Raw genomic sequence first — 16,455 nt, 5'->3', positions numbered from 1 at the left:
TATAAATGATCAAGGTGATGAGCTGAGTAGATTTAACCACGTCCACCTATCTGTCCCTCTGTCTGTATCTACGAATTTGTTCCTCAGTTTGTGAGATAGCGTCCTTGCAAACGTCCTGTTCTCCCCAAGAAGCTGCTCATATGTCTAAAATGTCGATATCGGATGACTTGAGGATATGGTCATACCAACTGAACAATCAAATGTATGTATGTTTGTATGAAAACATTTTTATTTCACAAGATATCTTAACGAAATTTCGCCTTTGTAAAAAAATTTTGTTTCAAACTATTCCTAATAAATAATTTTTGCTTAGCTTGAAAGTTATATTTGTCAGACCTTTACTTTTCGCATAACATAGTTTTGAATTGAACTTTTTCAAAATATAAATAATCAATCAGTTAACTCTGTCGACTCTCAAATGAACTACGCATATACGTATTCCAAAATGTCTATAAATGAAGAAAAGAGTTAGGTGAGATGGAATGAAGATGCGCTAAAATTTCTTTTATATAGATCGGCTCTCTCCGAATCGCTCGAATCAACTCCTGTTTACAAAGCGTGTTTGGAAAAATAGATCTTTCCCCTAAAACAGAAAAAATGGCACTCAGTGATTTTCACTTATGTAGTTCGGTGAATAGCATATTTTAAACAAAAGGTTGTTCTTATACTAGACCTTCACTCACCGTGTAGTGGAGACAACAACCATAACGAATTTAGTTCAGACACGCACCAAATATACTCACCCAGCTGGGAAAGAAATTTTAACACCACATAGAGCAATGCTTAAACAAAATAGTACACAGAATTCTATTACCCGATAGTTAGGAGTAACTTCCACATATGTTCTTAACGATTTCATCTTCTTTTTCGAGACAGCAGATCATATTTTGAATAATACAGAAAAAAAAAACAATAAATATTGCGAAATTATACAAACACATTTTTACAAGCTTAAAAGGCGACCGTAGAAATATATTTCACTCAAACCTCCGCAAATATTTTTACACGCTGCTCTCATTCCAAAGCAATTTCCAACAATTTTGTAACAAATTGTAAATGGTACAACAATTTTACAAAGTCACTTGCCACAAAGTAGGGCAACTGTTCAAAAGTGGTTAGTAAATAAATAGTGCCAAGCACAGTTAGTTGCATCAAATAAAGCTGTGGGAAAAATGTTTATAAATTGCCTGACTGTTAGGCGGAAATTCAAAACATGCCACACGCATGCAACAAATGTGCAAAAACTGCCGCAACAAGCAGAAACTAATGGCAAGAGAAATGGTTGGAAAATGAAAATATGAAATGAAAAATGGCAGAAAAAATGCATATAACAACATCAAAATATGTAGTCCAACTAGAATAGCAAACATGCCGTCGTAATGGCATTCCAGCAAAATGCAAGAAATGTTGCGGTGAGAAATTGAACAAATAAACCACAAAAATATATTAAGCGTATATATGCAAAAAAACCGATTTGCATATTTGTGTTGTTGTTTATGTGTATTTGTGTAGTATGTAACATTCTTATGATAGGTAGCCATCAATCTACATAGCCAAAAGTATTAAACTTTTGCGGCCGGAAGAGGTTGAATTGAAATATTTGTGACAAGCGTAACTTCAAATAATTTAAATGGTATTTGAAGATCAAACTGAAGTTATCTTGTATCTTTCGACAGCAATTATTTATTTGTATAAAATACTGGAGCATACGAAGTCAAATGCAAAATAAAACATTTTAAATTTCTGTGTAAGATGTCCGTTCAAACTTAGATAAGACAAACACCACAGTGAATCTAGCTCAGACAAATACTTTATTTGTTTAAATTGTATTGTATTTGTTATGTATTGTAATTTTAACTTGCGTTGACTGATAACTTAAGTTTCAACCGAACTAGTATTTTAGTGCTAGTAATTGCAACGACGATTCGGTTTCGACGTGGCAGTAAATTAAACCAAGGTAATATATAATACTTGTGGAGAATGCAAAAGTTCTACTTTACCCATTGTAATCGCAGCATGTAGGTAAAAATCAACAGTTCTAGCTAAAGATTTTTAGTTAAGATTACAGGAGTCATTGTCATTGATTCTCAGTGGCTCTCACTGTTTCTCAGTAGCTCACCCTGGTTCTCAATGGCACCTTTTTGATCCTCCCTGGTTCTAAAAGACTATCTCTTGTTCTCAATGGTTCTCATTGGTTTAGAGTGGCTCACCCAAGTTCTCAGTGGCTTTCAAATGTTTTCTTTGATTCTCGATGGCTTTCTCAGGCTCTCAATGAATCTCTTTGATTTTCTATGGCTCTCCCAGGTTGTCAGTGGTTCTATATGGTGATCAGTGATGCATTTCAAGCAACTGAAGAAATTTTATAATGTAAGACTATGTGGGTTCGGATACGAACTAACTAATTACTCCTTAACTCATCAAATCGTTTCGATATCCTAAAAACTATTCCCGTAACAGATCCGACTGCAATGTAGATAATAATGTCATCAAAACACTTCCGAACTGTTTTTTGTTTTCTGAAAATAGCCATATTTCGGTGAATACTCTTCAATTCAGGAACAAAAAATTATGTTCGTCATCATTTACTCTCAGTGTGTAGCATCTTTAAACCACATTATGTGCATGCAATGAAATCGCAATATGAACAAACAACAACAACAAATCTAGGACAGCCTTTTGAGATAGCCATAACGGCAGCAGTAACAAGCTCGACGACAACAGCTGAAATAATATGCAACAGTAAATGAAATGAAAGCGAAAAATAACATACAGCCTACAACAACAACAACAACACGAGATAACAAACAAAGCAGTTACCGTTTTAAGCCTTCGGGCCAAATGACCAGCCAACAAGCAACTGTCGTGTAACAGAGCCAAGGCAACTGCCATGCAACACATAGTCGTAGCAACAATGATTACGCATACACAGATACACACATGCACATACATATGCGTATGCAAAGATGTATGCAAACCAGCAGCCGTATATTTATGTGCAATTTGCAATAACAACATGTAAGCGCAACAATTTCAATTATGCTGGACGCTGTATGTTGCTGTTCTTGTGGTCAATGTTTTTGTTGTAAATTTTGTTGTTGCCATTTATGTTGCCATTGTTGTCCCTATCATTACTGCCACTATTGCTGCCTTCATTTTTCTGATTGTCGCTCTTGTTTTTGTTATTGCAGCTGCAAGTATTCATGGTAGCAGCAATTTTCGCACCGCTCAGCTGCGCATGTTGCTCGGGTAATTGTAATTGTAATTGACATTGCATTACATAACATAAAGTATTGTTAAGCGCATATTGCTGTTATTGTTGTTGTTGTGCGGTACGAACATGTACCAGCATTTTCGATAAAGCCCATAACAACAACAACAATAACAACAATGACAGTAATAATAATGCATACGCAACAACAACTACAACCAGCAGTAGCAATAACAACAAGCAGCGCAGCGTTATGCCTGTCAAAGGCACTTGCAGTGAGCGGTGATCGCACGAATCATTTGCCTGTGTATGTGTGCATTTGTGGCAGCAGCAGCGCCGCAACTATTATGACCGTTGTGCAAATGGAATAGCCGCCGGTCAAATTGTGCTTGTCGTTCACTATAAAATATGCAGCGATATTTGGATGTGTGTGTGTGTTTGTACCCCCGAATTGTTTATTGTCGTTGTTGCAACAACATTTATGGCTATGCTAGAGTAATTACTATGTTCACATACGTGCCATGTTATATCACCACGTATATTTGTTTGTGTGAGTCTGTGTTTACTCGCTCGCATGTAGATTTTATCGTTTAAGCGTACAATTTTACAGCGGTTAAAATGTCAACAGCTTGCTATTTTTTAATTATTTTGTGGCAACATGCCTTTAGGTTGTAATTGATCTTTTTTACATTGACATTAAAGCAAAGCGTGCTTGAGTTATGCACTTTAAACATGTGAGAAAATAACAGTATATGAAAGTTTTACTGTTGCTGCAACGAACCTATTAGCCTTCATAAATCAAAAAGTCTGTCTGGCTGCTACATGCTATAGAGGTCTGATCTGAGCAATTTGTTTGGATATTGCACCATTGATTCAAGCAATACGGCATGCAAACTTTAGTGACGATACCTTTTCAAATGAAAAAGTTTTCCATACAAGCGCTTGATTGCGATCATTCAATTTATATGCCAGCTATATGCTATAGTGATCCGATCTAAAAAATTTCTTTGGAAATTGTACTGCTACTTTCAACAATAGTCCAAGCCAAATTTCATGAAGATATCTTGTCAAATAAAAATATTTTCCTTACAAAGTCTTGGTTTTAAGCGATATCGGCGGTTCGACAAATGAGCAGCTGCTTGGAGAGCATAGAACGTCTGCAAAATTTCAGAACGATATCTCGAAAACTGAGGGACTATTTCGCATAAGTATATACAGACAGATGATATATATTTAACTTTTATAGAATCTCCGATCTTTCCTTCTGTGTATGCCAAACTTCGCAGCAAACTTACTATACCCTATCCAGAGTATAAATATGCTTTAAACGATAGACTAATATACACACATTTGTCTTGAATAAATTTACAACTGTTATTATTCACTGTTTTAAGTTGTGTCACACTAACGCCAAATAAAATGAGATGATACAGCAGATCGAAAACGCACTCTCTCGTCCAATAAGAGCCACGAAAGTTAGGAATCTTGTTGATGCGCAGATTCTTACCACAAAAATAGAGATCCAGCTGAAAACAAATTATAATATATATTAAACTGTATTTATACACACATTAAAACGCCTTTACTCACCACACGCTTCAACTCAACACACTGCGCGCATATTTGACCACGCCGCGACATTGTTGCCACAAGTAAAGTCAAGTTAGTGCTGAGTTTTGCCTCCAAATCCGTAAAAGTGTTACAGATCATGCCAATGTGCAGCAAATTCAAAATATATTTGGCAACCACTGGCATTAGGGCGCCAGAAACAGCACCCTGCTGAATGACACACAATGAACTGTTTGGTGAGTTAGACACATAATATATTATCGCGCACTAGTAGCTTCTCGAACCAAGCGAAATATTAAAAAAAAAAACTTATTAGCAGTATTACATAAACAGGAGTTTTAAGATTTAAGATGTATAAATAATCACTAAGTACTTACTTTTATGGGGTTTGGGAAACTTAGTGTTTAACTTGTATACAAATTTTAATAATTCTATTGATTAAAAGCAGGAATATGTAATTCAAATTTCTAAATAATGATTAAAAATTTAGTTTAAGGCCAGCGTTGCATGTCACTATTACAGCACATAACACTGGCGTTTATATGGATACTTTCTGTGAATTCGAAATTCATCGTAATACAAGTGTTTGTACGTTAAACTCCGATTTTGTGACTAGCTCCCACCACTTTCTGTACCATTTTTTAATTTTAAGCTGTAATTAGGAACACTTTTTTTATCGTTAAACTCCGACTTTATAAGTGGTGTTTAATATTAAACAACAAATTGGTTCATATTCTAATTTTAAATTTGAATTCGTTGAGTTTATCGCATATAAAAACTTATAAAATATAAAAATAAAATAAATTTTTTACCGATAAACTCCGAGTTTATGAATGGTGTTTAATGTTAAACACCAACTTCCAAAACACTAAATTTAGGCTGAAATTCGGACCACATTTTTATCGTTAAACTCTGAGTTTAAAAGTGGTGTTTAATATTAAACACCAAATTTATGAATTGTTTTAATTTTAAATTTTAAATCGCTCAGTTTATAAATGGTGTTTAATGTTAAATACCAATTTCTGGTCTATTTTCTAACTTTACGCCAAAATGTGAATATATTTGAACCTCTTCAACTTTGTTGTCTGGGTAATATTTGGTACTGTTCAAATTTTATACTCCCTTTCTAGTAAAATTAGCTACATTTTGCAACTAATTTAACCATATTACTATTAGTTTTCGTTACCTATTATTGTAGTTTAAAAGCCTGGGTTTTCATAAAATAAGAGTAAAAAAGAAGTACACTCTATGGGAAATTAAGTTGGTCAAAAGTATAGACTGTAGGGGCTTGCAAAGTAGATTTAGTGAATTTTCTACATGCCGAAAATATTTCGGTTTGAACGAGTTCAAGTTTGACCAATTAGTAAATTAGTTTAACATGGTAACTAGAACCAAAAATTCAAAAATTACTTGGATTTGAAATAACTGTTTATGATCTTCACCTAAAATATAATATATGGTTACACAATTGTGGAAAGCGTGTTAATCACAATACTAATTGGCTTTCTGTGAGTTGTGAAAATAACCCTTTCAAAGCTCAAGTTATTCTGAAGTGTTATAGATGTGATCAAGAAGCGTCTCCTTCTTCATGTTGTGTTAAAGTTATATATATTTTTCTAAAACTGCTTTTCTTAGCGTACGCTGATTACAGAATGAAGAAGTCTAGTAAAATCAAAAAGTATAACACTCTCTCATCTACCCCCCAAGAGAGCTGCTGCTGTCTAACTTTTCTACTTTTTTCAACTTCTTCACGATTTTATAGTTAACGCAACTCTCTGAATAACAGTCATTTTCACTTTAGCCCATTAGTTCGGTTGCTGCCTTAGCCTTGCAAATCACTCAGACATACAATAATTAATGAGCGCCTACAAAGAAGCTTATTTACTCAACGCGTCTGCGCTCATCAAGGCAAGCGAATCGAGTTGAGCGCCCATGTTTCATAAATTATAAACATTAATCGCGTATTCTTTTATTTTCTTTTTCCACTTTCTTCATGCATACGGCCTTCAACGCTTTGAATTTTTTTATTTCAGCGCAATTGCGTGACAAGCGAAAACTTTCGAAGAAAAGTTGAGGAAAATGTTGCCACTTTGTTTTTCATTTCTTCACCACAGGCACAAACGCCTCGACCAGCCCATAATTTACATGACAAAGGCCGAGGTTATAAAAATATAAATAATGTGTAAATATTGTTTACAAACAAGAAAGTAATAGTTAAAAATAGCAAAAATAACAACAAAAAAAATGAAAATGCAACAAAAGAGAAACTTGAAGTATTGCGCTGCGCCTGGTTTGCTGTGGCAGTTCGTTGAGTCGCGTGTCGACTTTGTTTACTCGTGCCACCTTTTGACAATTATTTCGGTGCTTACCCGCCGTTCAGCTTTCTGCTGCACACGCTTGCATGCAACAAAGAAGTTTGTGTTAAATTCATGCGCTCGTGCGCGCCAGCTTGCCTCTTACATTTTTCACAAGTTAGCAGCGGCAACAACTTTGCGCGACTTTGTTTATCACCTCTTGGATGGACGGACGGAAGGGTTGCCGCCTTTTAGCGGCGCACAATTTCAGCCACTTTTCGAGCGCGTTGCACGTTGCAATGTTGCAGGCAGTCAGCTAAGTAAAGCCAAGCGTTTTATATTGCTTGTCGCAAGTTGTTTGCCAGGTGTTGGCAACGCGCGCGTGCCGCACTAAATTTACAAAGAATATAAACTGTGTAATGCCAACAATGCATAACTTTGTGTACTCGTTTGCGTACAAAGGACAATGTGGGTAAACATTTTATAGAGAAAATGGTAATTGTTAAGAACTGGAGCAGTTGGCAAAAGCGCGTAGTAAGAAAATGTTAAATTGTTGTATGCCTCTCTAGCATGCAACATTCCTGCAACATCGGATGCCATATGCTTTTTATAAGCGTCACAGATTGTCGTTATAGGAATGCTAAATAGGAGAAAGTTATCTGGGATTTCTTAAGCATGCTTTTAAAATTCACGTCAAAGTTTATCAAAATGGAATAACTCAAAGCGAAAGTGGGTTATGTGAATGTAAGGATTGTGTGGGAAGATATAATTTCTAAGCCAGAGTGGCTGATAAATATAATAAAACTGATATGAATGCATTTTCACTAGAAGATATTATTTGTTTCCTCAAGCTTAGTTATTTATCACTTTTGTGTAGCTATACCGAAAGAGAGAGAAAAAACACCATTTTTATTTAGCTCAAATTCCACGATCTGTGGTAGCTTTTCTAACTACGCATGCTTTCAGTCACTCACTACCTCTTTTTTCAACTTTTAGTATATCTCTTTTTCTCTCTCACTCAACTGTTAATTTGCTAAGCAGCTTTTCTAACTTCTTACGTTTTAACATCAGGCTGTGTCTCTCTCTAATAATTATTAAACCATCCCTTTCTCTTGCTGTTAGTTTGCTGAAGGAGCTGTCGAAGTTTTTCCTTTTTAATCTGTCTGTCTCTCTGTCTCTACTAACTCTCAAGATATCCCTTTCTTTCTTTCACTCTGTTTTCTTTTTGCTTAAAAATAGTAACAGTTTTTCGGCATTTTTTCTTAGGTTATGTCATATTTTACAAAATTTTCTTATATTCGTGCTTGATCTGCAACTAGATCTTTGATTGGACGTGATCACAGCTTTGTGGGTTGGTTAAGCCAATATTGAGTTACAAGCAATTCAGTCCAGTATAATCTTCTTAGTAAAGTTAAATGTGTTGTTTAATCCTCTCAACGTATTACTTCTAATATTAATTGGTATAAGTATTGTATTGGTATCATTTCGGAAATAGTAATGATAATGCTATTAATTATAACATAGCCATTAATATTGTTATAGCCAACGTGACCTCGTATTATTACTTGAATTTAAATTTATCGATATTTTTACAGATAATGGGTTTTGGTAATGGTGATACTGACTTGTATTGATAATGGTATTTAGTAATTGGTAGTGGTATTGGTCAATATTATATTAGTATTTTTTTTAGATAATCGGTAATGGTGATGTTGACTGGTATTGGCATTGATATTAGTATTAGTAATTATATTGATATAAATATTGATTAAGGTTAGTATCGTATCAAGTGTCGTTCTTAGTATTAAAACCTCACTGGATTTTAAAACTATTGTTAATATTAGTAGGAGTATTGATTTTGGTATTAATATTGGTATTGGTATTGTTGTTTCTATTGGTGTTAGTGGTCTTGTTGGCATTGATACTGGTATTGATATTGATATTGATTTTGATATTGGTATTGGTATTGGTATTGGCAGTAGTATCGGTACTAGTATTGGTATAGCTATTGGTATTGATATTGGTATTTGTATTGGTATTGGTATTGATATTGGTATTGGTATTGACATCGGTATTGGTATTGGAATTGTTATTTTTAGTATTGATATTGATAGTATTGTTGGTAATGGTATTGGTAAACATATTGATTTTGGTATTAGCATTGGTATTGAAATTATCATTGGTATTGACACCGGTAATGGTACTGGTATCGATTTTAGCAAACCTTGATATTAATGCAATTATTTTAGTACTAATATCAGTCCTGTGGCACTAGTACTTGCTATGCGCTTCGAAATCCTTTTAATATCAAAGTAATATTTTTTTTACTTACAAACCGAATAAAAATTTTATTTAATTGGAAAGTACTAAAGCGCAAAATACAAGATATACACACTTAAGTCTCAAGTGTTCTACAGCGTAACATATGCACCTCAAGGAAGTTTTGCAGGGGCGTCTGTGCGCACTTGGTTGGATTAATTGGAAACCCATATGCGTGAATATATTTTTCATTCAAATGTAAACTCAAGCGGAAACGTTGAAAATGCACCTTGAAAATGCACAAGCAACACACAAATAGCGTGTGGCATGTGGCATGTTGCAAAACACTTGAATGAGACACTCAAATGTGCGACGAGCAACGCGTAAAATGTTGCCAGCAAAGGAATTCGTATCCAAGTAAAACATTACAATGCTGAAAATAAATAAAAACGGAATAAAGGATAGAGGAGTGCATAAGAATAATGAAAACAATAAGTGGGAGAAAACGGAAATAAAAGTAAAATAAATAAACAAACACATGTGAGTGAGCATTTGCGCTTAAAACAGGAAGTCAGCGCTGTGGTGGCATTCAGCGGCATGAGTTGCATGGCGGCGGTAAGAGGATGCGGCGGGAGATATTGCAAGCTATCTGCACGCTGATGCCACCGGCAGCTTAGCGCGGCAAAGGAAGTGCTGAAATGCAGTTGGCAATTTGCATTGCGATCATTTGCAATTCGCATTAAGTTTATAATTCCTACGAAGCTATCTGAAGAAGAAGAAAAAAAAGTAACGGTAAATAGTAATTGTATGCGTTGGCGCTGCGATTGTAGGCAATGAAAAGGTGAAGCAGTAGAGTGGCTGCGCTTTAAGGCTCGCCTACTGCTCTCTCTCTCACAGTGGTGCGCTTTGGTTTCCATCTTTACTTTGCACACACATTCATACATATACTCATCATATGTGCATCACTGCGTTTTACCGTTACTCTCTCGTTGCTTTTATTAACATATACATAAGAATGCCGCTGCTTACATTAAAATATTTTTTTCCATTTCTTTTCATTTCGTTTGCAGGTTCACATCCGCCACGAATAGTCGAGCATCCGATAGATACGACGGTGCCGCGGCATGAACCGGCGACACTTAATTGCAAAGCAGAGGGCTCACCAACGCCCACAATACAATGGTTTAAGGATGGTGTGCCGCTGAAAATACTGCCCGGATCCCACAGGATTACGCTGCCGGCAGGTGGCTTATTTTTTCTCAAGGTAAGTGGCAAATAGCCAGCAATGACAATAACAACAACAACAACTAAATTTTAAAATAGTGCCCCTTTCAGCTATTTGCGCGCTTTGTTTTACTTATTTCAATTCTATTCCTTTTTTTTTCTTTTTCATCTTGGCATATATTTGTCCTTTGCGCTGCATTCCTTTTAATTTAATGCTTTTTTTGTGCAGTTTGATATTTTCTTAGTTTATTTTCTCGTTTGTTATTTATTTCTTTTTTGTCATTTGCTCGCTGAGCCGGATTTATGGGTCGCTGTAATGATAGTGGCAATGGCTCGCGTACTGCGCTTTGTAAATGAGCCTGTGGCGCTGCAATTATACGAAGGCCCAAACCTTGCGCCATTACTTTTTTTTGTTAATATACCCTACTCTGATATTGTGTAAGCTTAGCAAGTGTGCTGTCGTTGACAATAAAGACGGTAGCTTATTTTCCTTGATTTTTTCTTTGCCGCTCTGGAGTTCCGTTGCGTTATTCGCATTTTTTTTTGAATTATTTAATTTGCTATTTACTTTTCCATTTAAATACCCAGTCTTCGTTATGTAATTTAATTGAAATAAACGAAGCTTGGCTATGTTTACAGCATTAATTTGTTTGAAAGTTTACTGATATTATCAATTTTCTTGAACGGCACCTGAAAAGGCGCTTAATGCGTTCAGAACACATGTTTTGGAGGTACCTCAATCGGCGTGGCAAAAGTGTTTTGACAATTGGTTCAAATGCATGCAAAGGTGTATAGATCTTGTTGAAGAATACTTTAATAAACAAGAAAGCAATTTTCGATGATTAATATTTGCTGTTGTTCGCTTATCCCGAAATATTAAAGAAACCCTTATAATGTGTGTTTTTGTCTCAGCTAGGTTTAGAAATTTATTTTCGACTCAGCTAACAATACAAATTTTTTAAATAAATTTTATAGTTCTACACCCGGTTCTGTTGTAAAATATTATGTGAGAGACAAATCAAAGAAATATCGACAATTTATCGCACTTTGGTCCATTTTTTAAATATTTCCACTCATCTTTCAAACCTAGAAGCGCAAACGCAAACGGTTTGAATCAATGAAGTATGTTATTTTAGTTAAAACGCACACCGCATTTACCTTACATAGTTAAGACACATACCATTCCTTGGCTGACCTAAAAGATTATTATTGAGCGTATTTATTGACGAGCGGTAATAATATATGAGTTTGGCAGTTATTTTTACATGTTGAACAAGGTTTGTCTTTAATTTCATATTCATGGCACTTTTTGAATTTTGTAACTAAATTTTCAACCATGTCCCAGTTATGACAATTATATAGCACCAACATATTTTTGGCTCTTTAAAAAACCTATTATTTATAAAATACAAAAGTACAAAAATTATATTAAAAAAAAATATTAAAAAAAATAAATTTTTTTTTGTTTGCTGCAACATTTAACTTGCGCAAGATCCTTTATAATTTTTCTCTAATTTTCCTTAAGGCATTTCGCTGACCCAGCATATCACATCTGGCCGCCTTATGCCATCGCCATTTTTATGCTCCGCTATCTTCTATTTGCTAGATAATTATCTTTCAAGTCTTAATATTATTTACTTTTTAATTTAAGCCTCAAGCGCCCGTTTCCAGTTCTGCGTTGATAATTACTTCCTGACTTGCGTTTTTGATTTGCAATTTTTTCCTTGTTTTCTTTGTGGCACATACAGTTGCTTTACACTTTCTTTGTGTGCGTGCTTCTACTTTTCATTTTATTTATTTTAATGTTTCGTTCATTCATATAATTTTTATTCGCATTTAAATACCCATTCTGCCATGTTTCACACCATTTCTGTTTTAATTTGCAGCGTTTTTGTATTTTCGTAATTTTTTGCCTTTTGTCATGTTTTATTTCCATTTAAATTCTCATTTCTCAACTGTTGAGCGTTTGAGCGCACTAATTACTTTTTTATTATTTATTTTTTTTATTTTTTTTGTTGGATTTATTTTTATACTCGCGCGAATTCTTCATGGCAAAGCGCTGTTGCTTTTTTTTGTTTAATTTTATATTTTTTGTTTTGTTTTGGTTTTTGCTTTGCTGTGCCTGGCAGCCGTTAGCAGACGCCGGAATTTGACTTTAAATTGCAAAGAATGCAGAGAGTGTGCATGAAAAACGATTAAAAGCAAAAATGCTCAACTTCATTAACGTTAGGTAAATAGCGTTGGCAAATCCAGAGGCTATATTTAATTCAACTTAACGAACATTCAGCGACCTTACTTCATCCACTTTTCATCTGAGTGCGTGGCTCTAATGCTGCTGCTGTTGCCTACACTCAGGCGCACCCAGCATACACCTCAGTGTACGCCTCAGCGCATCATCAGCGCTCAGCTGTCATTTCCCAACTCTGCGTTTATTTTTTTTTTTCACTGCGTTTGATGAGTTGGCGAACAACTCTTGCGCTTGTGTTGCAAGTTCGAAATGCGTTGCAGTCGCTTAAAGTCTCAGAAAAAAAAAGAGTTGAACGTCAGCTGCCGCCAAAGCCACTCAAATCTACCTGGCATTCACCCTAGTTTTATAGTTCTGCAGTTGTGGCTCGTTCAACTCCCTTGTATACCCTCACTGCACCGCTAACATCCTTGCACCTTTGTCAGCGCTCTGTCTACCGTGCGTCTACTGTCTGCTACCTTGGCTAACCGTTGTTCAGGCACATACTCGTACATACATACACGCGCGTTCATGAGCGCGCAGAGTGTAAGTGGTGCACTCTGTTTGTTTGCACTCACATCGCTTTCTGTCATGTTTGTTTAGGCGTACATGTGTATGTATGTATGCGTTTGTACATATGTGTACGCTTGTTTGCTTTCTGCTTTTAGTGCACTTCATACATATGCAATGTTTATTTACTTTCTTGAGTGTATTTGCCTGACGCAGACGAAAACTGCGCTCACATGCTTGCGCTTGCTTATCAATGTGTGTGTGTGTGTGTGTCGCTTGTGAACTCCAGCTGTCAGAATTGGCAGGCTATAAAGCGACACTTTAAACAATTCCAACCCAGCTCACACTGATGAACTCAGCTTTTATGCCAACTAAATGGGGACTTTCTAAATAAAATAAACTCGCTTATTTATGAATAGTTTAATAACTATTGTGCTAATAGCTACAAATTAATTATTAAGATAGTACTCAAATTTATATATAGCACAAACCTCGACTTGTATCTACTTTTCTTAAATTTCGTTCGGCTTTTGATGCAATTTTTAGTGTGATATTTACAAATGAATGTAGTTCGTAGCAAGCAGAGAGGTTTTATAGCTCAGTTGGGCAGTGCCATGAGTTTTGTAATCCATGGCGTATGAGCAACTAAAGTTCTTATAACCATGATTAAATGCTACATCGGGGTACATATTGGCTGATATATTAGCACAAGAAAATTATAATGAACATATATATATAAACCATATATCCAGAATAAAATCCAATCATTGTCCTAAGCAAGCACTGTTACATGAGTTAACAGGAGGAAGAGAGTCGATGCTTTAACACATACATCTCATAGTACATAAATTACTCGTATATATCACAGTAAATAAATTTTTGTAGAAATAAATGTATTTGCATTAATTTTCAATGTGTATAACATTTAATTTATAATAACACCAATAACTTCAAATCTGTCTCGAAGTGCCGTTGCGTATGAGTAATATTATATATAAAAGTAGTACATAAGCGTAATGAATAAACATGAGAGAGCGTTAATTTCTGCTGCACCAAAGTTATAATACCCTTCACAGGTACATTTGTATAGGGTATAAAAAGATCTTTATATTTACTTTGAACGGTCAGTTTGTATGGCAGCTATATGCTATAATAGTCCGATCTGAACAATTTGTTTGGAGATTGTACCGCTGTTGTGGATAATCATCCACACCGAATTTCATGACGAAATCTCGACAAACAAAAAAGTTTTTCATAAAGGGACTGGAGTTTGTTTGACCAGTTTTTATGGTAGCTACAAGTATATATTATAGTGATCCGATATAAACAGTTTCTGCGGATATTGTACCGTTGTTATAGTTTATAACCCATCCAATATATCGTGAAAAAATCTCGAGAAATAAAAAAATTTTCCATACAAGCACTTGATTCCGATCGTTCAGTTTGAACGGCAGCTATATGTTGCGGTGGTCCGATATCGGCTGTTCCGAAAAAGAAACAGCTTAAAGCTAGCTAAAAACGGAACGACTGTGGGAATAAAACGTGTATATACAAATAGATGGATATGACTAAATCAGCTCGTCATACATTATAGGGTATAGGGCAAAATTAATATACCGTGTTCTGGATAAAAGAACTGTGAGCTGTGAGAGAGTATTATTAACAATCTTGTTTTAAAGTTTCAGAAATCACACCAGAAAAAATTGTTAAAATTTACTTCAGAAGTTTATTTTATAGCGCCCCCATTCTTTATTACTATTTTTAGACTAAATTAAACATGATTAAAATTAAAGTTCTAAGAAAATTTAAATCTCAAATAAATTTTACTAACTATTATATGTTGATTTTACACTATACGGCAGCAGCAGTGCGTATGAGTAACTTTTATTAGAAAAGAAAAATTATTCATACCTAAAAGAAAGCTGAACTAAATAAAGTTGCCGCACTTTCACTGCGCGCAAAATGCGCTCAAATACATACGTATGTATTAAAACACACACACACACATTGCTTTTCCTACACACTCAAACAGCTACAGCTTCACACAAAGAACTGCATGAGTTTACTTAAAAAAGCTGCTAAATCACTTCAAAATATACTTATTTGCCGCGAGAGTAGCATAAAAGTTCTAAAGAGCTGCTTATGTGCCGCTCCTTTATATAAATACACTTGCATTTCTTTTAAGCAACCATTAGTTATAGCTGCCCATATATATTTTGTGGTGAAAACAAACACGTTTGCGCACACACCCACACACACATTTGCAAATAGGCAAGTGGAGTTTGTATTAGTTGGAGAAAATTGCGCGCATAACTCTTTCCCAGCGCTAACACCAGCAAACGCAAGCAGGCAACGGCAGCAGCGTAGCCATAAAGTGAGCACAAGCGAAACGGAGTACGAAAAGCAAAATTCAACGCTGCCGACACGCGACCTGGCACTAGGCTATGGTGGCAAATAAATTGTATATACTTGCACAAAAGCAGAATTTAGTGGGCATCATAGTGAATGAAGTAGATAAAGCGCACACGAAAAGCAACATAAAAGAAGTATGGCTAAACTTACAAGCCTCCAAAAAATAAGTATGTATGTCTGGGAGTGCGTGTGTGTGATAGTATGACACGTAACTTGGAAACTTTGCCGGCCTTAGACAACGTTTTATGTGCTGTAGATGTGCCTGGTTACAGAAGGATACTCAGTACAGCACACTTATACTTATAGAAATAAGAATTCACTGCCTTTTGCTAAGAAATAGTGTAGCTGAAGTATGCCATGGTGACTCCCAGCGCATTAGTCGCTAGTAGTTACGCTTTTTCGGTGGCTGAATTTCTCGGTTGCTTGCTTCATTTGCTCAGCTGTAGCTTGCTGCTTTTTGTTTTATATGTGTGCACGTCTGAGCGTTTGTATTTGTTTCCGCGTTTTTGCTACGTGCGTGTTGCGCGCATATTTGTCACAACCGTTGAGTTAAACATTATCTCGTAAATTTGTTTAATGCTTCTTTAAGTATTTAAATAAGCGCCGTTGTTGTGCTGTGAAAAATTCGTTTTTCGAGTACTTTTTTAAGCTTTAGAAGTGTGAAAAGCGCTCGTGTTGACAGGATAATAAAATGCTTGCGTTTAAATTAATGATGTAATTCACATATAAACAAGAACATTGTAGAAATTTAGTGC

The 16,455-nt window shown here is 35.4% G+C and overlaps 1 protein-coding gene across 1 annotated transcript in view; it reads left to right on the top strand.

Moving 5' to 3' along the window:
- The window catches only part of robo3 (roundabout 3), a 140,994-nt gene that overhangs the window by 70,736 nt on the left and 53,803 nt on the right, over positions 1–16,455 (top strand). Inside the window, exon 2 of the mRNA XM_014231852.3 lies at positions 10,401–10,594. Coding sequence (XP_014087327.2) covers positions 10,401–10,594 — 194 coding nt within the window. The remainder of the gene's footprint in view (positions 1–10,400; positions 10,595–16,455) is intronic.

Source organism: Bactrocera oleae, chromosome 3 (assembly GCF_042242935.1).
Source record: "Bactrocera oleae isolate idBacOlea1 chromosome 3, idBacOlea1, whole genome shotgun sequence".
Taxonomy (NCBI): domain Eukaryota; kingdom Metazoa; phylum Arthropoda; class Insecta; order Diptera; family Tephritidae; genus Bactrocera; species Bactrocera oleae.
Note: the sequence above shows the minus strand (reverse complement) of the source record. Positions and strands in the feature narration are given on the sequence as shown.